Source organism: Orcinus orca, chromosome 1, assembly GCF_937001465.1.
Source record: "Orcinus orca chromosome 1, mOrcOrc1.1, whole genome shotgun sequence".
Lineage (NCBI taxonomy): Eukaryota > Metazoa > Chordata > Mammalia > Artiodactyla > Delphinidae > Orcinus > Orcinus orca.
The window spans coordinates 194,236,772-194,264,761 of NC_064559.1; the positions used below are offsets into that span (position 1 = coordinate 194,236,772).

The 27,990-nt window shown below is 45.7% G+C and overlaps 1 protein-coding gene across 2 annotated transcripts; it reads left to right on the top strand.

Moving 5' to 3' along the window:
- Positions 1–109: 109 nt before the first annotated feature.
- CNR2 (cannabinoid receptor 2) lies at positions 110–27,956 on the top strand. Of its 2 annotated transcripts, none has more exons than XM_004285660.3 (2): positions 110–383; positions 22,972–27,956. In XM_004285660.3, the coding sequence occupies exon 2, from the start codon at positions 23,017–23,019 to the stop codon at positions 24,097–24,099; it is 1,083 nt and encodes a 360-aa protein (XP_004285708.1). In that variant the 5' UTR covers positions 110–383; positions 22,972–23,016; the 3' UTR covers positions 24,100–27,956. The 2 variants fall into 2 exon arrangements, with proteins under 2 accessions (XP_004285708.1, XP_033272190.1); XM_033416299.2 differs by lacking the exon at positions 110–383 and adding an exon at positions 13,244–15,181.
- Positions 27,957–27,990: the final 34 nt, after the last annotated feature.

Sequence of the window (27,990 nt, forward strand, 5' to 3'; positions counted from 1 at the left end):
TATCCCCATTTTACAGGTGAAGAAACTAAGGTTTAGGGAGGTTGAGTGAATTGCTCAAGATCATAACAGCTAGGCTGGGTTGGATCCCAAATCCCATGACTCCAGGGCCTATGCCCTGGCCAGAGATCCCCATGAGAAACAATTCAACTGTAAGGGCAAGGACGTTGTGACACTGGGTACCCAGAGGGGAAGTGGTGACAGGGACGGAAGGCCAGAGCTGCCCACACTCACTCATCTGTGAGAAAGCAAAAGTAAGAGAACGCTGGTTTGAGGGCAGCAGCCCCACAGGAGCTCTGACTGGGACCCAGGGCTGGGCCTTAGACACACAACTGCCAGGACCCCTCAACATCCAGCTGGGTCAGGGAGCTCAGCCAGGGACAACCGTGAGTAGCTTTTTGTGTTGTCTTATTTTGGGCTTCTTCCTCATTCCAGAAAACCTGTGTTCTTACCTTATCCCTTCCCTCCAGGGTTGTAGGAAGCTGGGTGCGACTGCCTGGGGCCAGGGGGTTGATGTTGTAGAGGACTCCTGAGGTTTTTGAGGACCAACCCCTGGAAGGTTCAGGGCTGGTGCCGTCCTCACCCTTGGACAGGACGAGAATCAGCTCTCAGCATTCATGTCCGCCCAAGTCAGGACACAAGGTGACGATCACGGCCCGCAGAGGGCCTCGCTGTGTGCCAGGTGCTGCGCTAAGGGCCTTTCATGTTTATTTAATCCTCACGACGGTCTAAATCATTCCCCACTTTACAGACGGGGGCTCGGCGACTTACCTGAAGTCATATGGGCGTTAAATGAGAGCTCTGGTCTTGAACTTAGGCATTCTGGCTCCATGGCCCACTCTTCAACCACTAGGCCCTCCTGCCTTACAAGGTACAGGCCTAAACAGCAGATGGTGGGCCAGGAAAAAACCCCAAAAGACTAAGGCTGGAAAAGACCATCTGGTGAGTCCCAGCCTTTGTTTTACAGGTGGGGAAACTGAGGCACAGAGAGATGCAGCTTGCCCGGTTGAGGCAGCTCGGTAACGTAGTGTAGTCTAGTCCACACTAGACCCAGGAGGCTAGGGGTCCACTTCCCTGGAGGTTCCACTCAGCGAACAGTAGTGTTGACAAGTGTGTTCTGGGGTCAGTGCCCAGGTGCGAACCCCAGCGCAGCCTCTAGTAGCCCTATGGCCTCAGGCAAATCACTCCACTTCTCTCCCACTCAGCTTCCTCTTCTGAGAAATTTGGGCCCGGGACCATCAGTCACAGGCTCGTGGGAGTGTCGATGGGATGATGCCGGCGCTAGGATGGGTACCTGTGCTGGGCTCAGCAGGTGGCTGAGGTGGAGATTCTGATCTTGACTCCACCTGCTCTGGCCCTGGATTAGAGATGAGGATAAATGAGGCTGCGCGCTGTTTTTCCCTGGAATGGGTGGCATGTAGACACCTTCAGGGCATAAAGACCAGGACTGAGGTGGGGGAGGGGCTGGGGAGGAATCTGGGGAGGCCTGGGAGATGGCACCCGACAACACTGGCCCGAGCTCTGCATCCGCCCTCTGGCTCACCCCGAGATGGCCCCTAACCTGCCCTGGGGCCAAGCATCAATTTCTATCAATGAAGCATGTCCTTCATTCTTTGGCTTGTTAAGGTCGGGTTAAGGTGGGAAAATGGCAGCCCGGCTCAGCTGAGCAGAGCCCTCAGCGCCAGTCTCTTCTCTTCCTTCCTCATCTTGTTGTATCTATTAATCTTACCTCACGCTCTCAGATATGCATAAAATGTTCTTTGATTCGTTCTTTTTTTTTTTTTTTTTTGGCTGCGTTGGGTCTTCCTTGCTGCGTGTGGGCTTTCTCTAGTTGCGTTGAGCCGGGGCTACTCTTGGTTGCGGTGCGTGGGCTTCTCGTTGCGGTGGCTTCTCTTGTTGTGGAGCATGGGCTCTAGGCACGCGGCTTTCAGTAGTTGTGGCACATGGGTCTAGTTTAGTTGCTCCGTGGCATGTGGGATCTTCCCGGACCAGGGCTCGAACCCGTGTTCCCTGCGTTGGCAGGCGGATTCTTAACCACTGCACCACCAGGGAAGTCCCTATTCATTCTTATTAAAGCACATTCAATAAGACTCTGAGCCCCCATCCTCCTGAACTGGTCAGTAACTGAACCTCAGTGTGTACGGAGCTTCCCCCGCCCCCACCCCCACCTTCAAGCATCACACATCAACTCTTAGGGTCACCTGCAGAGCACAGAGTGAGAGAAGCCACCCAGGCTCCCCCTTTGGTGAATGCCCCTTGTCCAAATGGGTTGGATCCTCTGAAGTCCAGCCTGGAGCCCGGATTCTTTGCCAAGGCTCGAATCCCCTGTGTCTTGGGTTCACCCTCAGGGTATGCCACCTGGCAACTTTCCCCAGAGGTCCCACCGTCTCCCCAAGGCACTTCCAGGCCAGAGCCCAGGTCCCCAACACTCAAGGACCCATGACCTCTGGTCCCCTCCCTGTTTGGGGCCATCTCTCCTCTGTCCTCGGCTTTCGATCACACATGCTGGCTCTTCTCTCCCCACCCACCTGGGACACCAGCTTAACCTTCTTAGGTTTTTCACAAAGGACAGGAAGAAGGGCTGTCTTCCAACAGCTTCTGCTTTCCACCCCACCCCTGTGCAAAGTCTCTGAGCCGGGAGACACCAAGGGCACTCTGAAGGGAGACAGGCTGTCCTACCCTACAGAGGAGGAAAACCAAGGCTCAAAGGCAATGGGTACTCGCTCAAGGTCACATGGCCGACGAAGAGAGGAGCCAGCGTTGGGTCCTGCTCTGCGGGTTCCAAAGCTTGTGCTGTCCATCACCGAATCCTGTGGAAGACCCAAGTCTCCCTCACCAATTAGTCAGGAGGCCCTGGCTGAGCCACATCACCTTTCTCAACCTCAGTCTCTTCAACTCTAAATATGAAGCTATGGTGGCATTACCTACCTGTCTCAAAGGGGTGCTTGTTTATTTTCTGAAGTTAACATTTACTGAGCTTTCTAGCACCATATGCTGGAGCTCTGCTAGCCCTGAAGACTTACCTCTTTCAATCCTCACAGCAGCCTGTGGGAGAGATGCTGTCACTACCCACATTTAAGAGGTGAGAAACTGAAGCTGACACGGGCTTAAGACCTTGCTCAAGTTCACACAGCTGGTCACATGGCAAAGCCAAGACCCAAACCCAGGTGTGTCTGAATCCAGAACCACGGTACATTGTGGTGAGAATCAAACAGGAAAACAGTTGTGGGAAGTGCCTCGTAAGCAGTAAGGTGCAATGCAGGCTCCAGGGTCAGCCCTCTTCCAGCAGAAAAGGACAAGACCATTATTCCCTATTCCCACCATATCCTGGAGAGATAGGGTCCACAGAGCATGGGGTGTGTCCTGCCCCCACCCCCATGCAGCGAAGACCCCAAAGGAAAGAAAATAGCAGACCAGGGCAGATCAGTGGGGTAGGTCAGGTGGGGAGGATCCTCCCCAGTGTCATTAGACCCAGGCGTGGGAAGGAAAGCTGTGGGTATCCCATCCAAATGGGGAGGATGTTTGTGGGAGCTCGGGCAGAAGAGACAACATGGGCGGGTTGGGCGTCCTGTGGGTTTTGCTGCTTCTCTTCTCCTCCCCCACCTACTCCCACCTGCACAGGGGAGGCCCCTGATCTGCTCACCCAGTGAGTCAGAAGCAGCCCCTCCCACCAAAGCCCCCCTGCCTTCCTCTCTGGGGGTTGCGGCCACTCCAGAGTTCCTCTTTGAGAATCACAGCTGCATTCACAGTGTTGCCTCTGTCAGAGTTCAATGAGTCCATCTTTTATGTGTCTCCGTGTATCTGCCTGGATCCTGGGGAATCTGATGGAGCCAAAAGCAGGAGATGGGAGCCTGCTGAGGACCAGGGGGGAGTGAGGTGCTTCATGGACCTTCTCTAAGTTGTCACATAATACTTATTGGACAGATGAGGCCACCAAGGCTCAGACACAGCAGGTAAATGGCAAAGACAAGAGTCAAGCCTGGGTCTGTCTTTCCACTACTTTCCACCAGCTCTTCCCAACAGGGAAGAAGGTGTTCCAGAAGGTTCACATTATTAGAATGTTTTCATTTTTTGAAAAATTAGTGAATAATTATTTTGCCATTTAAAAGATATTTTTCTCAGGGTGAGAGCTTCTTAAGATACACGGGAATCAGGAATTTCCTGGTGGTCCAGTGGTTAAGACTTGGCACTCTCACTGCCAGGGTTCTGGGTTCGATCCCTGGTTGGGGAACTAAGATCCTGCAAGCCACATGGCGCAGCCAAAAAAATTTTTTTAAATAAAATAAAATAAATGGAAGAATCAAAAGCAGCAGTTAGTGGTGATCAAACAAACAATAACCTCATGACCCCCAACCAGGCTGTTCATCATTTGGCCACTGGAGTGGCTTTGGCTGATGCAAGGTTTTACATTGGTCTTATTCTTAATCTTATATTGTTTAATTTATACCTTTTACGAACCAATGATTAAATAAAGGAATCAAAGTGAACACTGAGGTCGAATACACAAGGAAATAGGAGAAGGAAGATGATGACTCCTCCGCAGATAAGTCTCAAGATTTATCATTTGCATTTATCTGATCAAATTACTTATATACCTTGTCATAAAAATTCTTGTGAGTTACAAAATGTTAAAAAGAGAAAATAGGGCTTCCCTGGTGGCGCAGTGGTTGAGAGGCCACCTACCGATGTGGGGGACATGGGTTCGTTCCCTGGTCCGGGACGATCCCACGTGCCGCAGAGCGGCTAGGCCCAGGAGCCTGCGCGTCCGGAGCCTGTGCTCCGCAGTGGGAGAGGCCACAACAGTGAGAGGCCCGCATACTGCAAAAAAGAAAAAGAGAAAGAGAAAATAATATGTACTCTTTCTTTCCCTGTGTTGGGCATAAAGGTAATCTATACCTGCAAGGCATATGCAGAGAGGTGCTTGCAAATAGGGACCTGAGAGCTATTTTATCTTACCATACAACAAACATAACATTCTCTTTTAAAGTACAAATCAGATTTTTTTTTAATTTGTTTATTTATGGCTGTGTTGGGTCTTCATTGCTGCGTGCGGGCTTTCTCTAGTTGAGGCGAGCAGGGGCTACCCTTCATTGTGGTGCATGGGCTTCTCATTGTGGTAGCTTCTCTTTGTTGCAGATCACAGACTCTAGGCGCACAGGCTTCAGTAGTCGTGGCACGTGGGCTCAGTAGTTGTGGTGCACGGGCTTTGTTGCTCCGCGGCATGTGGAATCTTCCCAGACCAGGGCTCAAACCCGCATCCCCTGCATCGGCAGGTGGATTCTTAACCACTGTGCCACCAGGGAAGCCCTACAAATCAGACTTTTAAGCACCAAATGCAAGAATGCAAACCCCCGACTTATGACAGTGATCTCGCAGGGCTTGCGGGATCTTAGTTCCCCAGCCAGCGATTGAACCTGAACCCCTGGCAGTGAGAGCGCTGAGTCCTACCCACTGGACCACCAGGGAATTCCCCATTTCATTCTATTTTAATGTCTATTTGGTCTCCCCATAAAACATCACTTTAAAATTTGTTCAGCAACCATGCATTTTCTTCTGTCATGAATTTAAAGCAAATCAAGAACATATGCCACTGTAAAGTGGGGAGAAGTCAAAATTTGTTTTTATATATTATGCATATAATTTAAATAAAATAAATGTTAGGGAAATTTTGGAAATAATACACTTATTAAAAATAGTACATTTGATTTAGGGGGCTTCCCTGGTGGCACAGTGGTTAAGAATCTGCCTACCAATGCAGGGGACACAGGTTCATGCCCTGGTCCGGGAAGATCCCACATGCCACGGAACGACTCAGCCTGTGAGCCACAACTACTGAGCCCACGCACCTACAGCCTGTGCTCCGCAACGAGAAAAGCCACAGCAACAAGAAGCCCGCGTAACCCAATGCAGAGTAGCCCCCGCTCGCCACAAAAAAGACCCAACCCAGCCAAAAGTAAATAAATTAATTAATTAAAAAAAAATAGTACATTCGACTTAAAAACACTTCCTTTTTCATGGACCATAGAAAATTATGATATAGCCCAAATAATTCTCATGGGGGTTTGTAAAATTATATTTTACTGTGAAATAGTTCCTGAGTCAGGAGAGATGAGAGATGGTCTAGTCCAACCATCTCATTCTATTTTATTTTACTCTTTAAATTTTGGATATGATCCTTAAGTAATCTGGCAGAGAAAAATGCACACAAAAACAATAAACGTAATAGCTAACGTTTATGAGGATCTGTTAAGTGCCAGCCAGGCACTGTGTTATGCGTTTTCTACCTGCCGCCCGCCCCATTCACCCCTCGCAAGCGCCCTGAGGGGAGATAATTTCATTATCCCCATTTTACAGATGAGGACACTGAGGCTCAGGATAGTGAGGTAATTTGCCATGAGCCCACAGATTTAATAAGGGGGCAGAATCAGAACTCACAACTGTGACTCAAGGCTGCCTCTTAAACCTCTAACTATTCCCTTCTTATTCTGAGCTGATCCTTACCTGTTCACCACCTCTCTTCACAGAAGCAGGAGATAGAAATCCAGGTTACCCTGCAAGTGGGTATACTGAAGGAATCAGTATTGCTGGATCTGATCCCAAATCCTAGGCCAGAAATGGTAATGTGCTTTCCTCTTCACGGCCACGGAGGCCAGAAGCCAGACAGATCCCCAAACACACGTGAATTCATTCTATCACAAAAGCCTATCGTGGGACTTGCATGAGGGTCAGCTCCACAGATGTCTGGCCTCTCCTTATCTGTCCATGGCCTGAGTGCCCACACTAGGTTTCATTTAGCATCAGCCGCTGTCCAGCTGTCCCTGTGACCCTCCAGCCACTCTGTCACCGCTCACATCTTAGCGGCCTGCAGCCCTACGACTCAGCCTCTTTACTGATGCCGGTTCCCTCAATTATACAATGGGAGTCATACCACTTCCCTCATTGGCTTGTCGTGTGGAATATATGAGTTCATGTGTAAAGGGTGTAGCATGGAGTCTGGCCCACAGTATACAGTAAGTGCTCATTCAGTGTCACCTTCTGTCTTTGTCGTGAGCACTGGTGTGTTTCAAGAGCTGAGCCTCCAGGGCTCTGCGCGTCATCACCCCACCACTCCCGCCTCTGCTCGGGGACCAGCCCAAATTGGAACCGCCACCCCCACTGCTGCAACCCTAGAAACAACCAGAATCAAGATTAGGGAGGGACCACACCCTTTGGGATCTGGCCAAGCCAGGAAGAGGCAGAGCAGCCTGAAAGGAAACCACAGGGGATTCAGAATACCCACCATGCGGTTAACCTTTTCCTACTCTCTGCTATACAGAGGAGCCACCATGAAAAGTCCTCAGCATCCACTAATGGCCTCTCTGCCCCCCCTCCCCCTACCCCATTACAGCTTTGCTTGTCCTACAGAGAGCACTTCATGGGCGGAGGGGGCTGACCAGCCACTTCTAGGTGTAATTTTAACAGTTTTAACAATGCTCCTAAACCCACCTGCTCCCCACGTCATGCTTCCCATTGACTCCTGACCAAGCTTCCACCAGCAGCAAGTACCCCCAGGGTGAGGGGAAGCCAGAGACTCTTATCGGGCATTTACACTTTAATGATTGAGTTCCTAAAATTTTCTGTAATAGGTTTTCTTTGAAAGAGGAGGATAGGGACTTCCCTGGTGGCGCAGTGGTTAAGAATCCGCCTGCCAGTGCAGGGGATGAGGGTTTGATCCCTGGTCTGGGAAGATCCCACATGCCATGGAGCAGCTAAGCCCGTGCACCACAACTACTGAGCCCGCATGCTGCAACTACTGAAGCCCACGCACCTAGAGCCCGTGCTCCACAACAAGAGAAGCCACCGCAATGAGAAACCTGTGCACCGCAACAAAGAGTAGCCCCCGCTCGCCTCAACTAGAGAAAGCCTGCTCACAGCAACGAAGACCCAACGCAGCCAAAAATAAAAAAATTTATTAAAAAAACAAAAAAGAAAGAGGAAGATAGGCCTTTAGTTCCTATTATCAAGATGAAGATAACCAGCACAGAATCAGAGTGAAGCCCTGAATCGTAGAGATGCTCCCTGCAGGGGCAGAACTAAGACACATGTCTTCAGACAGCATGTCAAGGTGCCCATCCTGAGACTCTGAACCCTGGGATCTGCTAAAGCAGGAAAGAGGGAAGCCTATGTACTTACAGTATTTCAAGAACCGCCCCCCCCCCAAAGGATAGAGGTCCCCAGGAGAAAGCTTCAGGATCTGACTGAGGGTGATGGGCCTGGGCCTGGGTTCAAATTGGGCTTTACCCTCTGTATGACCTTGGGCAAGTCACTTCATTCCCCTGTGCTTCTATCTCCTCGTCTGTAAAAGAGGGACGTGAGAATAGCACCACCTTCCCCTCCTCGTTGTGAGGAGTAACTGAGTTTACACGCAAAGCCCAGTGCTTGGCACACAGCAAGCCACTGTCATTAAGGTACAGTCCCCCCTACCCTGCGATCCCCCTCTCGCCCATATATTCAAGGCGGGCAGGTCAGGCTCTAAAAGGCTTTCCCTATGTCCTCTTGCCACAGAAGCTTTGAGAGTCACTTTTGAAATGTTAAGCCAGGCGTGCCCTTCCTGCTGATGTATATTCTATCAGTCCGTCTTTTCCCCCATAAATCGAGCAGTTGTGTCTACTTTGAGAATCTTGAAGAAGGTAGCCCTCCCTGAGGATTTTCACAAGTTCACAGAACTCCTTCAACCAATTCCCTGGACAAATATTCCTCGAGCAGCTGCCGTGGGCCAGGCAGCGTTCTAGGGCCCTGAGATGCAGCAGGGAACAAAACAGACAGTGAACCCCGGATCTCTTGGAGCTGACCTGTCAATGCCCTGGCAGCTAATGGTGGTGCTGGAGGCCCTGGTTAGAGGAAATGGTCCAAGGAGGAAAGGAGGAAAAGGAGACCAGGGAAGAGACTGTTGCCCAGAGTGTGAGAAAGACCCCCGTCCCCCTCCATCCAGGCTGGCCTGCCTTCCATGGATTGGGTCTGGCACCAGCCGTAGCAGAGCAGCCTGGCTTTGGGTTCTGATCCTGCCACCTACAAGCTGTGAGACACTGGGCAAATCCATTCAGCTGAACCTCACTTTCCTGATCTCTAAGATAGTGAGAATAAAGCATTTCTATCTGCAAGGGCAGTTTGCAGGATAAAGGAGAGAGTGCAGGTAAAATGCCTCCTGTAGTGCCTGCCACAAAGGAAGCACGGGAGACAGTGAAAAATTCATTTTCCTCATACGCTTTAACCACAACGACACATTATAACAGACTGAATGCAGAAGCAGATGAGAATCCAGCTGCCTGGCAATAAAGACATCTGCCCCCCAAAATTATTTTCATTAAAAACATGTTATTTCTATTAACACGTAACAGCTTTATTAAATATTGTTTCTAAGTTGTCAGTTTTGGTTTCTACCCAGTAGGTTTTGAAAGATGTAACCTGCAAGGAAAGCCCTTTAGGATCTGGGTAACTTTTGAGATGGTAAAGAGGTGCTGAGCCCACGGAGTTTGAGAACTGCTGCTCCAGGCGTTCTCGCTGTTAGCTCTTTTCCCACCTGACGAACCCCCGCACCCACTCCCCGCCTCTGCCTGGCCCCGGCCCCGCCCCAGCCCGCCCCAATTGTGTGCAGTTGATTGCACAACTCACAAAATGGAAGAACGAGGTTGGAAGGGTTTTGAGATCTCATCTGGTGCAGATGGACATTCTGAGAAGGGGACTGTTTTGCCTGAGGTTCTCAGGCATCAGTTCCACCCAAAATTGGAACTGGAATCCAGACTCCTATCTCCTTGGCCCAGGGCTCTCCTCTGGACTGCAGGCTGTCGGGTACTGACTTCTTTACCGCAGCCTGGTTAATAATCCGTCAAGCTCCCAGACATACTGTCAGCTTCCTGCTCACTCAGCTCCAAAAGTCCTGACCGGAAACAGGATCTTCTCCCTCTGCTCACCCCCTCTCTCCTGCCTTTTGCCTTCCTCCTTGACCACGCCCCTGCCCTCACACCAGCCCAAGGGCATAGCAGACATGGCATTGTCACTCTCATTTGTTGCCAACTAACAAAGAACTTGAGAAGTGAGGAGAGGGACTTCCCTGGCAGCCCAGTGGTTAAGACTCTGCGCTTCCACTGCAGAGGGAGCGGGTTCCATCCCCGGTCAGGGAAACAAGATCCTGCATGCCACGTGGCATAGCAAAAAAAAAAAAAAAAATTTTTTTTTGAGGAGAAAGCTACAATATGTGTACATATTATATATACATATATAATCTGCCGTCAGTGGCGGGCTAACTGTGTACCAGGCACTATACTAAGCATGATGCTATCCCAACTAGTCCTCGTGCTTCACCACCGATGAAATGTGTACTATATGTTATTCCCATTTTACAGATGAGGAAACTGAGGAAAAGAAGTGAATGAAGTAATTGACTTTATCCAAGGGCACAAAGCTAATAATTGGCTGAGCCAGGACTGGAAATCAGCCTGACTGGCAAATCCATGCAGATCAGGACTTCACCAGGCTGATGGGGACAGGACTAAAATCTACGCCAGCTAATAGTAGCAAAGGAGGCATGACTGAGTGCAACTGGTCAGAGAGGAAAAAGACAAAAAGAGAAAAGAGATGTGATTTGACCCTGGGACTAAAGACAAAAGATTGCCTGTGTCTGGCATCACCTGGGCAATGTCATGCATTAGATCCTGTCCCTTTATCAACTTGACTTTGTCATAACATAAAGGCTCAAGTCTGGCTTGGCCTGCCACTTGCTGTGAACTGGGGGCAAGTGACTTGCGTTCTCTAAACCCATTTGCTCAAGGAATGCTACCTGCTTCATATAATAGCCATGAGCCCTTCCCTGCTGTGCAAACTGTCAAGTATGATCTGAATGTGGGCCTTATGAGTCTGTTCTCTGAAAGGGAAGTTGCTAGAGTATAAGGTAGTTGAAAAGAAGAAGAAGATATTTGAAAAGACTCAACAAAACTGTTCTGTGGGCAGATTTCAGGTCTGTTAATTCACCGTGTAATGGCTTGGAGGTAAAGAGTGTAAAGCAATAAGATGGGACCCTGGGTCTTCAGAGGAATGAACAAGAGCACAGGTTCCTGACGCCCCCAGCCAGTCTCTTAGCAACCCTGTACCCCAATTTCCTCATTTATGAAATATTGAAAATAATAATATCAGGTTTAAATGAGATACTGAAGAGAAAGTGCTAGTGCAATGCCAAGTGCCCATCACCACTATCCTCCAATCTTCTTTTCAGATGGCAGTATGGAGGCAACAGAGAGTAAGTGACTTCTGCATAGAATTAACCAGTGCCAGAGCCAGGTTCAAACCCTGAGTATCTGCTTCCTAACTTGGGACGCTTTTCTTTCTACTACATTGCACACACGCTCTGTCGTTCAATTAGGCGGCCAAGCTACTGCTTGTTTTAAATAATTATTTCATCTGCACATCAAGAATGCTGGTATTACAGGGAAAATATTTTTGCAACTCAGAAGTAAACTTGTGAACAGTTAAAAAAAAAAAAGAATTCAGGTATTAATTTCCCCAGTTACAGATGAAGAAACTGAGGCTCAGAGAGTTTGAGTAACTTGCCCCTAGGTCACACAGCCCATCAGTGGCAGAGCTGGGATTTGAACCCTGCAATGCTTCATTCCGAAGATGTGGCATTTAACCTTCGCTACAGTGGAAAGAGGATTCAGGCATCATTTAGCTCAATTCCTCCTGGGAGAGAGGCTGGAGATGATACAGATTAATGAAGAAGGAAGGTCCAGGGAGAATGAGTGTCCAGACAGCAGGTGGTGACCCCACAGACCCCTGGGCAGGAATGATGAATGGTGAGTAGACAGCAGACTTGGGACAAAATCCTTCAGCCCCACAAGGCAGATTCATGGGGACTGGGTTTCTTTGATGACCAATAGACATTTGAGAAAGGAATTGTAGAGGAGACCTCAGTGATGATCTTTTGCCCCAATTCTTTAAAATACAAATGCTTTCCTAAAAGGACTGGAGGTGGCCTATGTTATGAATTAGGGCAGTGGAAATAAAAGTGAAGCACTAGAGAGACTTCTCTGGTGGTCCAGTGGCTAAGACTGCACGCTCCCAATGCAGGGGGCCCGTGTTCGATTCCTTGTCAGGGAACTAGACCCCACATGCCGCAACTAAAGATTCCACATGCCGCAAGCCACAACGAGATCACGAGTGCCAAAACTAAGATCCGAAACAGCCAAATATATATATATATATATATATATATATATATATTTATTTAATTTTAAAAAAAGAAAAACACTAGAAACTACTAAAAGGAGCAATAAGTGAATGAGGAACCAACCTTGAATGACCCAGCACTGCTGGCTTGTACTGCATTTAGCTCTGAGCTTCCTGGCAGCTGAGGGAAAAGGAAACACAAAAGTTTGTCTGAAGAAACCTGCTTTTTTCCTAATCGACATTTGTTCATTCATTTGTTCAATAAGTTGATTTGAAGATACTTAAGAGCCTACTTTTTGCCAGGCCCTGTGCCCAAGGGCTGGAAATCCAGGAGGAAAGTACTAGAGAAATCAGCTTGGGAAATAACCCCTTTGGCAGCCCTTTGCGTCTCTCCTCTAAGGCAATTTCTATACTCTGCCTTGCATCGATAACCTTCTCCTGCGACTCATATCACTGGAGAAATTTTAAGTTCCTTCTTCCACATGCTGGCCCACCTCCCCTGGCAAATTCATTTTAGGAATGACTATCCTGGTGCTCTGTTTATAAGGTTAAGGATCCTGGACGGCTGCCAACCTTCTAGTTAACTCTCTGCTTTCAACCTGTTGCTTGTGTTCCCGCCTCTTTCCGGAAGTCTGGATCTGTGGGCCAGGGACACTATAGTGAGAAGCTCACAGTGAGGCTTAGGGTGCGGGAGGACTGGGACAGATGGACAATGTCTGCCATGACTTGGGAATGGGGAGTGGTGGCTTGGGGGCCATCAAATTGCCTTGCTTATGTGGGCTGAGTTCCATCTCCATAGGGCTGCTTAGCCTAGCTTGGGTCCTTCATCAAAAGATCTCCACCAAGAGTCTACTGTGGGCTCTTTTTGGTGTGAGGGCGAGTAGAACACAAAGATGCCACCAATCCTTGACCCAGATTCTCAAAATTAGAAGCTCACAGTCCAGGGAGCAATATGAGGAAAAGACACAAATAATGGAAGGTAGACAGTGATCCATGCATTAGGACTCAATGAGTTTCATCCTCGTAGACAGGTAAGGAGGAACCAGAGAATGCTTCCTGGAGGAGGTGGCTTTTGATATAGGGCCTGAAAAACTAAATAAGATTTGGGCAAAGGAATATAGCCCACAGCCCAAAACTCCAGAAAACTTTCTTGCAACTGCAACCAAGTGCTACCAAGCACGGAGGGGAACTAGGGGAAGAAAGATGGAAGGAAGGCCCCATGACACCCTTCCTATGGCTGAACACAGCACCAAGAGCCCTGCCGGGAAGCAAGTCAAGAGCCTCAACTTGGTCTATTACTAATGGATCATTCATGCAGGTCAAACAGGTTTTTTTTGGTTTTGTTTTTTTAATGTGATGGTCTGGACTTCATGGTAGTAAAGTGTCCACTGAGGATGAGTGAAAAGCTTTCTATATGCCTAAGTTCTCAGATGACAGTTGGACAAGACCAGCACAGAATCCTGTAAGAATCCTATAAACTAATTCTACTGAGTATGTCCTGCCGTTCATTAGACACATACTGGAAGCCACCATTCATTTCATAAATTTCTATCACTTGATTGTACAACAGGGTGATATGGGTAGTATTCCTCCTAGTTTACAGATGAACGAAACAGAGGCTCAGATAGGTGAAGTAACTTGCCCAAGATCACACAGCCCACAAGGTACAGAGCTGGATTTGAATCCAGGGCTGGTTGAATCCAAGGAGGTTTGGTTGCCAAGCCTGTGACATTGTGATCCAACATTGCGAGTTTCCCAGAGGAGACCTAAGAAGTGACCTAAGCAACCCACTTGCTTTAAAGATGAGAAAAGAAAGACCCAGACAGGAGAAAGGACCTGCCCAAAGTCACTCAGTGGCAGAACAGGGACTGGAACCCAGGCCTCCCCACTCCCAGTAAGAAATAAATATGTTGGCTCCCGGCCTCCAGTCTCAGCTTCTCACTGCACTTGTAGCGGCCACAATCAAAGGGCCAGCTCCTTCTCACTCACACATGGTCCCCAGTGCCTTTGGGCTTTCAACACAGCAGTACAGAGGGGCCAGCTGTGACAATGGCATGCTTTCACTTCACGCTTTCAGTTCAGGTCAGTAAAACCCCCAGGCGCACCTTTTCCTGAGCAGCTTCCCGGCACTCAATGTGCGCTTCACAGACACTCAGCAGGAGTCAGGGCTCCAGGTCCTGGACACCCACTGCAGCATGGGCATGCTCCCTGGGGAAAGAGTGTCATATAGTTTGGGGGTTTGGCATTTTTCTTAGGTGGGAAAAGCACTTGGTTGTTTGCTTCTCTTTTAATACTACATTTGTACGATGTCAAGTCACAAAATGTTTTCACACGCATCAGTGGTTCCTAATATTTGAAACTCCACTGACATGCTGATTAAAAAAAAAAAAAAAATGAACCCTTTCCTCCTAACAAACGCACTGACATGAAGTCTTACCTACACTTTGAAAGGAGTGGTACCCCATCACAGCCTCCCCATGGACCTGGTTAAAGAGCCATGGGGGAGATTGCCAGCCAATTTGGTTTTCCCAAGGAGAATTGGACAGGTCTTGTCATTGTCATTTCACAATGAGAAGAGGGGCTCAGAAAGCTGAAGGGACTTGCCCAAAGTCACATGACAAGCCATGAAGAGGTGGAACTGGAACAGTTGTGTAGCACAGCAAGCACTGAGTCTCTCTCTGCGCCGGACGTTCAGACCAGTCCTTGCCCGGGAGGAAGGTTCATCTAGAAGCCAGAAGCTCTGACTCCAAAAGGGATTTCTATCTGCTCAGAGGGAAGGCAGACAGGGAGCTGGGTTTCCTGTTGCTCTGTGCATCCTGTTGTCGGATGTTTTCTTGTTAGGACCTCCATCCAAATGCCTGCATTTCCTGGCCTTACTTAATTTGCACAATAACCATAGGTTGGTGGCCACGCCAGGCCTGGGTGAGGCACAAATACCAGCCACCACCACCCCGGCATCCCTCTTCTAGGCTGGACTCTGCGTGGGGTAAGCCATTCTCTGATGGTGGGGGGCTGTTTTCTAAGGGAAATATGGCAAGAGAGTTGGAGGGGGATGGGACTGGGGCTGCGGGGGTGCAGGGAGGAAGCTTCCAGAAGTGGGATGGTGGATATGGGAGCTGAGAAAGGCTTACACTGTCTCTTATTCATGTCCAGGGCTGAGAACTCGGCTAGCACCATTTCCTGTCTCACTCTGGGGTGGCCTTGGCAACATTCAGCAAAGGGCATCCATCTCAGGGAAACACTCCTTTTCAAATTTTGAAATAGGGTCACTTCTATGCTTACAGCACGAGGGTTTTGATTGTGGTTTGGGGGATGTGTTCCAGCTCTGCTGCTGATTTGTTGGGTGATCTTAGAAAATTGCATCCCCACCCTTAGACTGTTTCCTTGATGGTAAAATGACAGAGGTGGATTAGAAGAGAGGTTTTCAATCTGTTCCTTGGAGGCTGAGGGCTCCACAGAGGAATCTGGGCTGCCTGGAAGAGAGGACAATAGGTGACATGAATTCAGATTTTTACCTGATTTATGAATAGGTGTTCCATTGATGGTAAAAAGCATTCTGCTCTCTTAAAATTTAAAAAACACTGGATTATAAGAGCTGCCACTTATTAAGCTCATATAATGCTCCAGGCACATTACTGTCAACAACCTCACTAAGCAGGTTGAATTATCCCCTTTGAAGATGCTCCTAATAATAATAACAATAATAAGCACTTCCATATGTTATATTAGTTTACTGAAATCCTCACAAAAACCCATTTTACAGATGAGAAATGGGAAAACAGAGGCATTAAGTATCTTGAACAAGGTCACCAGGCTAGGATTTGAACCTACCCTATGTGCTCCCCTCCCCCTAACACTCTTACTTGGGATCTACACATTGGCAACAGCCGCTTTCCATCCAAATGGGTTTCATTCATTAAGCAGTTTTTGTTTGTTTGTTTTGGCCCTGCTGCGGCTTGTGGGATCTTAGTTCCCCAACCAGGGATCGAACCTGGGCCCTCAGTAGTGAAAACGCAGAGTCCTAACCACTGGAATTCCCCATTAAGCAGTTTTTTAGCACTGACTAGGTAGCAGGCATTGTGCAAGGCACAGAAGACCCAGAAATAATGAAGGCTCAGTTCCTGACCTTGACGAGCTGTGCATCCTCCTCCAAGTAGTTTAACGTCTCTGAGCTTCCATTATCTATGAAATAACAATAAGCACAATTCCTATATCAGAGATTGTGTGGATTACTTTAGATTGTGGCTGAGAAAAAATATTTTGTAGAAGTTAAATTGCATACAAATGTTGGTTGGTGCAGTTATCAACCTGGTTGGAGAAAAGACTAATCAGAACTGGTTATAATATATACAGAGTAAGTCTAGGAACTTGGTGTGTGACTGCGTGGTCGTAGAAGCTTTCACTGGGCGAAAGACAAGTCCAGAAAAAAGATGAGCCAGGGAGAGGAACCCCTGGGGCAAAGGTGCAAGAAAGCAGAACTATCTGAGGAATGGTGAGGCAACCAGTTGAGCCCAACTGGGGCTGCCTACAGCAGCTGCAGAGGAATACTTCTGACCTTGCCTTGCTGTCACCAGACAGTACAGCACATTGGGGTGGGCTAGCGCTGTCCCATGAGCCCCTTGTCATTTAAAATGTTCTAGTACCCACAATAAAAAATAAATAAATAGTGGGATAGGGACGGTTGGAGGGAGACGGAAGAGGGAGGAGATATGGGGATATATGTATATGTATATGTATAGCTGATTCACTTTGTTATAAAGCAGAAACTAACACACCATTGTAAAGCAATTATACCCCAATAAAGATGTTAAAATAAATAAGTAAATAAATAAATAAAAAGAAACGCCCCCCCAAAAAAAGAAACGGGTGAAATAAATGTTTTTATTTAGCCCAATATATCATTTCGACTGGTAATTAATATAAAAACATTACTAATGAGCTATGTTACCTTCTTTTTTCCATACTGTCTTTGAAATCTGGTGTGTATTTTACACTCAAAGCATATCTCCGTTCAGACTAACCACATTCATGGTGCAGGTATAGACAGAACTGGAGTTGAAACCCAGTTCTCAACTCTTAAATAACTAGGTCATCCTGAGCAGGTTCCAAATTAAGAACAGTTCAGTGAAGTGTCGAGCTCTCTTCTAAATATATTTTATGTATTAATTCTTAATTAATCGTAATCTAATCTTAATTAGATTAGATTAAATCTTAATTAATCTTCATCTAACTTAATCCTTATAACGTGAATTATCTATAATGGTGGGTTACCATCATTATCCCCATTTTATAGATAAGGAAATTGAGTGAGTACAGGGAGCCCAAACAGCTTATCATTCCTAAACCTTCTTCCGCTCTAAAACGAGCATAAGCACACCCACCCTGGAGGTTACTGTGAGGGGAGGTTTGAAAATGCAGCGAAGGTCTTCTCACCCAGACACACCAGGAAACCACTGCTTGGGAACCACAGACCTCGCTTGTCCCAACTCCCACTCCCTGATAACCTCTAGCAAGACCAGAAGTAGGGTGAGGAGAGCGAGGCCCTCACCATGGGCACAAAATTTAAATGGGTGCCAAAAAATTATAATAAATTCTGTTTTGAGTGTAAATAAAATATTTAAATCTTATAAAATGCTGTTGTGAGTTTTAATGACCTACTTTTCCATTTTTCAAAAGTAACTACTTTTTAGTGTTTTAGTGTTTAATGTTTTGAGGGGGGGAATAAAAGCCAGTAAAGAATACAGGGAGGGGCTTCCCTGGTTGGCGCAGTGGTTGAGATTCCGCCTGCCGATGCAGGGGACACAGGTTCAAGCCCCGGTCCGGGAGGATCCCACATGCCGCGGAGTGGCTAGACCCGTGAGCCATGACCGCTGAGCCTGCACGTCCGGAGCCTGTGCTCTGCAACGGGATAGGCCACAACAGTGAGAGGCACGCGTACCGGAAAAAAAAAAAAAAGAATACAGGGAAATGTCTACATAGAGGAACACATTTTTTCCCTTTGCCTCAGGCAAGACATTGCTTTCTAGTCTAGTCCGGGGAAAAAAACCTGCACTCGCTCCTGCTTCTCTAGTTCCTCTGCCACTGTCCGCGAGTTCTCTTCTCTTTATCTACTCTATAAATCCTCTACATTCTCCTAAGGGACTGGGCTTTTGGCTCAATGGTGTGATGTTAGCATTTATCCTTGTTGACACATATAGTTCTAGTTCATTTTTTACTGTTTCATTTATTTCTGTGTATGGATGTACTATAATTTATCTATGCATTTTGCAATTGATGGACTTTTGTTGGTGGTGGTGATGGTGGTTTTCTTTTGCTATTTCAAAAATGCTGATTGTACATGTCTCCTTGGGCACATTTTCAGGAGCGGAATTGGTGCATCTCAGGGCAGTGGCTCATCTTCAACTTCACTAGATTTTGCCAAACTGCTCTCCACAGTGTTTGCCCCAACTTACACCCCCGTCACAGTGCTGACCGTTTGCACGCCACATCCTCTCCAGTACTCGATATTGTCAGATTCATCTTTTTGCTGATCTGATGGGAGTGAAACTTGCCGTTCTGTGGATGCTATCGAGGTTAAACATCTTTTTAAAGGATTATTGACCATTTCTCTGTCATGCCTGATATTTTTCTTATTTGCAGGTTCTCTCCTTCATCCTAAGTAATCTTGCCTGAGGTTTGTCTGTTTTATGATCTTTTCAAAGAACTAGTTTCGGTCTTGGTCAGGGCTTCTTATTCTCTGTTGTTTTACCATGTCATCAATTTCTGCTCTTATTATTTCTGCCTTCTGCCTTCTTTGTATTTTTGCTGTTGCTCTTTTTCTAATTTCATGAGTTGGATGTTTAGCTCATGAGTCTTTTTTCTTTTCTAATATGAGCACGTAGGCCTATGAAGTTCCCTTTCAGTACTACTCAGATGCATCCCACTCATTTTAATATGTTATAATTCTAAGAATTTTCTCATTTCCTTTATGATTTTTTGGCTCAGGAATTATTCAGGAGCTTCAAACCTGTGAAGTTTGTTAGTTACATTTTTTTAAGTTCTTGATTTCTAAATAAATTGCACTGTGGTCAGAGAACATGGTTTGTATGTTACAGATTATTTAAAGTTTGTTGCAATTTACTTTTCACCTAAGACAAGACCAGTTTTGGTAAATGTCCACATTTGCTTGAAAACAATGAGTATTCTTTAATTATTGGGTGCTGAGTTCCATATATGACTATCAGATCAAACTTATTAATTGCATGTTCAAATCTTATATATCATATTAATTAGTATATTGTCTGCTTAATTTGTTAAGTTCTGAGAGAGGAATGCTAAAAATCACTGACTATTCAATTTCACTTCAATTTCACAAATATTTGTTGAGTATCTACTATGTACCAAAAACTATTCTAAACCCTTATACCAGTGAACAAAAGAGTTAGTTCCTTGACCTTATGGAACTTAAATTCTAGTGGAACAGATAATAAACAATAAAGATTATGTAGGGTAAATTATATGTTAGAAGGTGATTAGTGAGATGGAAAAAATAAAATATAGAGCAGAGTAAGGGGGACCAGATGAGCAGGAGGGTGGGGTGAGCTACAGTTTTAAATACGATGATAGGGTAGATGTCTTTGAAAAGGCAAAATTTGAGCCACAACTTGAAGAAGGTGAGATTGACCCATGCATAGAAAAGAGTGTTCTGGAAGAGGGAACAACTACTGCAAAGGCCCCGTTGGGGGGCGGGGGGGTACCCATTAGTAAGCCGGTGTGGTTAAAGCTAGTTGGCCAAGGGAAGCATGGTTAGTAGGGAGGTCAGAGAGTCAGTGGGGCCAGAACACACACAGCCTTCTAGGCCACTGTTAGTACTTTAGCTTGTACACTGAATGGAATGGGTGCTGTGTGGGGTTTGGGACAGAGGAGTGACATATTTGAAAAGGATCTGACATATTTGAAAAGGATCACCTTGGCTGTTGTACTGAAATTAGACAGGCCTGGTTAAAAGCAGGGAGTCAGTTAGGAAACTATTGTAGTAAACCAAGTAAGAGATGATGCCTGATTTTTAAAATCCTAAATTAGATCAATACCTTTACTCACTTCCTAAATAAAGCTTCAACTCTATTCATCTCTCTTGCCTTGTGTTACTGTCATTCACAATTTTACTTCCACTTTGTTTTTATACCCTCCAAATCAGTCTCAGTCATCATTATTATTATTATTGTTGCTTTATACGTATTTTTTTATTTACTCATACATTTATCAATTTATTTGTTCACAATTCCTGCTTGCCTTTCTGTTCTTCCCTCTGTGAAGAATTTCCTTCTTCTAATGGCATATGCTTTAGAATTCCTTCAGTGAGAGTCTGTTAGTGGACAATTCTACTTGTATTTCTTTATTTTGAGTGATAGTGTAGCTTTTTTCCCTCTATCTTCTGGCTATTATTACTGTTATTGGAAAATCTGCTTTTAAATTTAATTGTGATTCCTTTGCCTTTTCTCTCTGATTGTTTTAAATTTTTTCTTTGTCTTTGGTATTCTGAAGTTGTATTATGCTATATGTGAATGTGGAATTCTTTTTCTGTTTGTTTGGTTTTTGCTGGTTGGTTGGTTTTGTTTTTGGCCCTGCTGTGTGGCTTGTGGGATCTTTGCTCCCCGACCAGGGATCGAACTCCGGCCCTGGCAGTGCAAGCGCCAAGTCCTAACCACTGGACAACCAGGGAATTCCCATTGGTTTGTTTTTAAAATTCTGTTCAACACACGACTATATATAAAATAGATAAACAACGAAGTCCTACTGTATAGCACAGGGAACTATATTCAATATCTTGTAATAACCTATAATGGAAAAGAATCTGAAAAAGTATATATATATATATATATATATATATATATATAAACTGAGTCACTTTGCTGTACACCTGAAACTAACACAACATTGTAAATCAACTATACTTCAGTTTAAAAAAAAAATTATGCTCGAAGTTCACTGTGATTTCTGAATCTGAAGAGTCACGTCCAGGAGAATTCTGGGCAATTCTCCACTAGCATCTCTTTGAATATGGCCTCCTCAATGCCCACCACCAATTTTATTCTTCCCTTCTGAAACTCCAGTTAGATATATTTTAAACCTTCTCTTTCGATCCTTCCTGTCTCTTAACCTCTCTTTCATATTTCGCATCTCTCTATCTCCTTGTGCTGCATTTTGAGAAGTTTCTTCAGATCCACCTTCTAGATCAAAGCTTTTCAGCTAGTCTCTTCTGCTCTTTAAGCTACGCTTAAGGGTTACTGTTTTCAATGACTTCATTTTTCACTTCCAGAAACTCTACTTGATTCTTTTTCAATTCTGCCTAGTCCCTCATTAGGTAATCATGGTTTTGATACCTTATTGTTTAATCATATTAAACATATTCGGACTTCCCTGGCGGTCCAGTGGTTAAGGCTCCGTGCTTCCAATGCAAGGGGTGGGGGTGGGTTCAATCCCTGGTCAGAACTAAGATTCCACATGCCGTGCAGCCAAAACAAAAAAACAAACAAAAGCTTATAAACATATTCTATAACATAAACCCAAGAATTGTATGAATTCTTGGAAGTCTAATTCTACTGTCTGACATTTCTGCTAACTCTTGTTCATGTTTCCTTGTGCATTTTGTAAGTTTGCATTGTGAGCTCACATTCCATGGGCCTTTATATGTGGAAATCTTGTGTGACCTGGATACGAGAGTATACCCCTCTAGAGAAACTCAGAGTTTGCTTTCTAATAATGTCCCATACAATATTTGGGTGCCCTGTTTGTTTTTCTCAATATTTAGGACATTCTTATACTAAGAATGATTCATTATCTGACATTCAAATTTATCTGGACTCCTATAGTTTATCTGGCAAATCTACTGGTGTGAAACCCAAGTCTTGTCTCCCATCCCTAAACAGTTGTTAAAACTTCAGCATCTTACTTACCAAAACTGGCAAACAAAACAAAATAAAACATCAATGCAAAACACCCTCCCCCAGATCCCTCTGGATTCCATTTCTTCTTGGTTTTGATTTCCTCTCGGTTTTTGACCCCTGGAGATTTCCTTACTTTCAAAGGGAAGTCTTAGGTGTAGTTTTCCGGTTTTTTAAAAAAGACCAAAAAAGGCAGGTCACTTTTATTTTATTTCTTATTTTATTTTATTGAGGTATAATTGACATGCAACATTATACTAGTTTCAGGTATACAACATAATGATTTGATATTTGTATACACTGTGAAATGATCACCACAGTAAGTCATTAACATTCGTTACCACACGTAGCTGCAAATTTATTTTCTTACGATGAGAACTTTTAAGATCTATTCTCTTAGCAACTCTCAAATACAATATTAGTAACTATAGTCACCATGTTGTACGTACATTCCCAAGACTTACTTATTTTATAATTGGAAGCTTGTACCTTTGACTACCTTTACCCATGTCACCCCCCGACCCCAACCCCTGCATCTGGCAACCACAAATCTCTTCTCTGTATCTATGAATTAGTTGGGTTTTTTTTCAGTTCCACATGTAAGTGAGATCATATGGTTTGCAGGTCACTTCTGCTTCTTGAATTCCCACATGCCTCTCCTAAGGCAACCAGTACAGACCTAGCACCCCACTAGGATGAAGAAAGAGTAAAATAGAGAGAAACCAATATAAATCGCTGTTTCAACATATGATCCATCGCACAGGTAAAGTGTTTGGTTAGAGTCAGTGATTGTATGAGGTCATTATTGCGCTGATTGAAAAAGAACTCATTTCTTCTTCTCATTGTACTACAGCAAAGGCTTCTTGGTAAGCCCGGCAGAAGCCGAGGGACCCAACCCATGGAGATATGCTGGAAGATACAGGCAGGCAATGGCTCCACTGATGGCTTGGATTTCAACCCCATGAAGGATTACATGATCCTGAGCGGTTCCCAAAAGATAGCTATCGCGGTGCTGTGCACCTCTCTGGGCATACTAAGCGCCCTGGAGAATCTGGTGGTGCTCTACCTGATCCTGTCCTCACACCGGCTCCGCAGGAAGCCCTCGTACCTGTTCATTGGCAGCTTGGCTGGGGCTGACTTTCTGGCCAGTGCGGTCTTTGCCTTCAACTTTGTAAATTTCCACGTCTTCCATGGCTTTGATTCCAAAGCTGTCTTCCTGCTGAAGATTGGCAGCGTGACTATGACCTTCACGGCCTCTGTAGGCAGCCTGCTGCTGACCGCCATTGACCGCTACCTCTGTCTGCACTACCCACCTACATACAAAGCCCTACTCACCCGTGGGAGGGCACTGGTGACCCTGGGCATCATGTGGGTCCTCTCAGCATTGGTTTCCTCTCTGCCTCTCATGGGATGGACTTGCTGTCCCAGGCCCTGCTCCGAGCTTTTCCCCCTGATCCCCAATGACTATCTGCTGGGCTGGCTCCTGTTCATTGCTGTCCTCTTCTCTGGCATCATCTATACCTACGCACATGTCCTCTGGAAGGCCCGTCAGCATGTAACCAGCTTGGCTGAGCACCGGGACAGGCAAGTGCTCGGAATGGCCCGGATGAGGCTGGATGTGTGGTTGGCCAAGACCTTGGGGGTGCTGCTGGCTGTGCTCTTGATATGCTGGGTCCCGGTACTGACCCTCATGGTCTACAGCCTGGCCACCACTCTAAGCAAACAGGTCAAGGAGGTCTTTGCCTTCTGCTCCTTGCTCTGCCTTGTCAACTCCATGGTCAACCCCATCATCTACGCCCTGCGTAGTGGGGAGATCCGCTCCTCTGCTCACCACCACTTGGCCCACTGGAAGAAGTGCCTGAGGGGCCTCGGACCTGAAGGAAAAGAAGAGTTCCCGAGGTCCTCAGTCACTGAGACAGAGGCTGATGTGAAAAGCACCCCAGGGCCAGATTCCAGAGAGCTGTACTGCTCTAATCACTAATGAGGTCACTTTCACAATTTTAAATAAGCCAAGTCAGAAATCATTTCAATCCCTGGAGGAGAGTGTCTTTGATCCTCTCATCTTACTTGAACCAGCCCCAAAGGCCTGGACACTTACCCCTTTTCACTGAGTGTTGGCACTGACCCCTGGAGGGTAACCTGGCCACGCCTGTCTGCACACAGTCTGTTGGGTAGCCAGACCCTGTGAGGGGCGGCAAGGTGGGCAGGAGGCAGGAGGCCTGGGACAGGCTCATTGCAGGTCAGGACAACCTTCCCAACAAGACGGCTTAGTGCCTGCATTCTCTAGAGACCACGGGAGCCAAGCGGAGCCTTCAGCCTCAGCAGTAAATGGCCTGGAGGAAATCTGGGAAGAATGGATCACTCTCCTGGGATCTCAGGATGGCTGGCTAGCCCTTCTTCCTGCTTAATTGTTGGGTCCACCTTGGTTCTAGAGCTATGAAAGGCCCTACCTGCAGGTCACCCTTTCCCACAGAGGACCAAGAACTGCAATGCAATGAGGACCTAGGATGTGGATCCACCTCTTGCAGAGATAACTGACAAGCCTCCAGTTCAGGGCATCTAATCATTATGGTACCGGCCCTCTCTCACACCCTGATAATCCCCACTCACAACCATTGTGTCCTCCTAGGTATGTGGGGAATACAGAGGAGACTGGGATCGCTTGAGATGCAGATTGGTTTTGTGAAGACCTATTTGATGGTACCACTGGAAGCAGGCAGTGTCCCAGGCTAACCCAACTCCAAAAAAAAGGAAGATATTCACAGGGATTTTGTAAATCCCCGAATTGTTCCCGGTCATCCCTCAATTCAGCCCCTTTGTCTCCTCCACCCCCATGCCCTATAATGAATAATAAGCAGAGCAAGTGGGAGGAGGGGGAGATTCCCTTACTATGTGCCAGGTGTGGTTCTGACATCCCACAGTCCATCATCTCCAGCAAGGATTCAGCCCCATACTTTTGGAGATCCCAGGACACCCATATCTTACATATCAGGGAGGCTAGGTTCCTACCAAAGGGGCTTAAAGCAGTAGGCAAGAGAAACTGTTGATGGTGCGGAGGACTGCAGAGGAATCCTAATGCAATTATTTGGAGCTACAGATGGAATAAAAGGAAAGATATTGATTAAACGTGTCTTCATTTAATACTTACAAGACGAGGTGTTCACTGTTCATTCATTCATCCACCCATCTCACAAATATGTGCCAGGCTTTGTGCTAGGTCCTGGGTGTCCAGCCATAAAGGAGACTCTGCCCCTGTCTGATGGGGCTCACATTCTACATTCTGGTGGGAAGAGAGCCAATAAAAAAAGAAAGAAGATGATTACTGGTGGTACAATGAAGGAAATCGTCAGGGTCGTGGGATAGAGATTAACTGAGGTAACATTAGGTAAGGTATAACTACTGTGTGCTCTGGTCATAAGAGTCAACTGGCTTTTACTGAGGTTTTACTATGTGCCAGGCTCTGGGCTATGTGGTTTTAAATGAGGGATCTCACTTAGTCTTCACAGTAACCTGATGAAGAGGGTTTGGTATCCTTATTTTACAGATGAGGAAATCTCTGAGAGGCAAAATCACTTGCCTGAGGTCACACTGCTAACATGTACCCAAAGCTGGGGTTTTCAACCCAGTTCTGTTTGACTCCTAAGCCTCTTTACCACTAACCTCTTGGCCTAGTTCAGTCAAATTCTGCTCGATTAGGATAGTAATAATAAATAAGTCTATAAATAATAATGACTTCAATAATAATAAGTCTAAGTGATAAATATGTATAAAGTATAAGTGATAATATGACTTAATAGGTCCAATAATAATATTAGACTTTTGTAACATCAGATTGCTGCAAACTTAAGATAATAACTCATCATTATTTCTCAACATACTTCATTTTATGCCCTGTATTAAACTTCCTGCAACACTTTTCCACAAACTGAGTGGCTTATAACAACAGAAGTTTATTCTTTCACAGGTCTGGACTCTAGAAAATCAAGGTGTCAGCAAGGCCATGCTCTCTCCAAAGTTGCATGGGGAGGATCCTTCCTTGCTTTTTCCAACTTCTGGCAGCTCCTGGTGTTCCTTGGCTTGTGGCAACATAACTCCTACCTCTGCCTCTGTCTTCACATGGCCTTTCCCCACCCTTTATCTCCAGGTGTCTTCCTTTTTTTTTAATTGAGGTATAGCTGAGTTACAATGTTATATTAGTTTCAGGTATAAAACATAGTGATTCAGGCTTCCCTGGTGGCACAGTGGTTGAGAGTCCGCCTGCCGATGCAGGGGACGCGGGTTCGTGCCCCGGTCCGGGAAGATCCCACATGCCGCGCAGCGGCTGGGCCCGTGAGCCATGGCCGCTGAGCCTGCGCGTCCGGAGCCTGTGCTCCGCAACGGGAGAGGCCACAACAGTGAGAGGCCCGCGTACCGCAAAACAAAAAGCCAACAACAACATAGTGATTCAACGTTTTTATAGATTATACTCCATTTACTTATTATAAATATTGGCTATATTCCCTGTGCTGTACAATATATCCTTGTAGCTTATTTATTTTATGCATAGTAGTTTGTACCTCTTAACACCCACCCCTATCTTGCCCCTCCCCCTTCTCTCTCCCCACCGGTAACCGCTAGTTTGTTCTCTGTATCTGTGAGTCTGTTTTGTTTTGTTATGTTCATTCATTTGTTGTATTTTTTAGAGCCCACATATAAATGATAACATTCACTATTTGTCTTTCTCTGTCTGACTTATTTCACTTAGCATAATACCCTCCAGGTCCCTCCATGTTGTTGTACATGGCAGGAATTTATTCTTTTTTAGTGACTGAGTAGTATTCCATTTCATATATATATGTATGTATATCACATCCTCTTTATCCATTCATCCCTTGATGGGCACTTACATTGCTTCCATCTCTTGGCTGTTATAAGTAATGCTGCCATGAACATTGGGATTCATGTATCTTTTCGAATTAGTGTTTTCATTTTCTTTGGATATATGCCCAGGAGTGGAATTGCTGTATCATATGGTAGCTCTATTTTTAGTTTTCTGAGGAACCTCCATACTGTTTTCCATAGTGGCTGCACCAATTTACATTCCCACCATCAGCGTACAAGGGTTCCTTTCTCTCCACATCCTTTGCCAACATTCGTTGTTTGTGTTCTTTTTGATGATGGTCATCCTGACTGGTGTGAGGTGATATCTCATTGTGGTTTTGATTTGCATTACTCTAATAAGTAGCAATGTTGAGCATCTTTTCATGTGCCTGTTGGCCATATGTATGTCTTCTCTGGAAAAATGTCTATTCAGGTCTTCTGACCATTTATAATCAGGTTGTTTTCCTTTTTTTATATTGAGTTGTATGAGCTGTTTATATATTTTGGATATTAACCCCTTATCAGTCATATCATTTGTAAATATTTTCTCCCATTCAGTAGGTTTTCTTTTCATTTTGTTGATGGTTTCCTTTGCTGTGCAAAAGCTTTTAAGTTTAATTAGATCCCATTTATTTTTGCTTTTATTTCCTTTGCCTTAGGAGACAAATTCAAAAAAATATTGCTACGATTTATGTCAGAGAGTGTTCTGCCTATGTTTTCTTCTAGGAGTTTTATGGTTTTCCATCTTACATTTAGGTCTTTTCTCTTGGTGTCTTCTTTTAAGGACACCAATCATTGGATTAAGGCACACTGTAATCCAGTATGACCTCATCTTAATTTAACAAATTACATCTCCAAAGACTCTACTTCCAAAGAAGGTAACATTCACAGGATTCAAGCAGACATGAAGTTTTGGGGGACATGCTTCAACCCAGTACAGCCCCCAAGGACAAATTTCAACCCTCTCTTACAGCACATCTCATGGACTGTGTTAAGTGGGAGTCACTGGCTT

Bases quoted from the DNA above. Each gene is read 5' to 3' on its own strand.
- CNR2 (XM_004285660.3), top strand. From the start codon at position 23,017: ATGGAGATATGCTGGAAGATACAGGCAGGCAATGGCTCCACTGATGGC.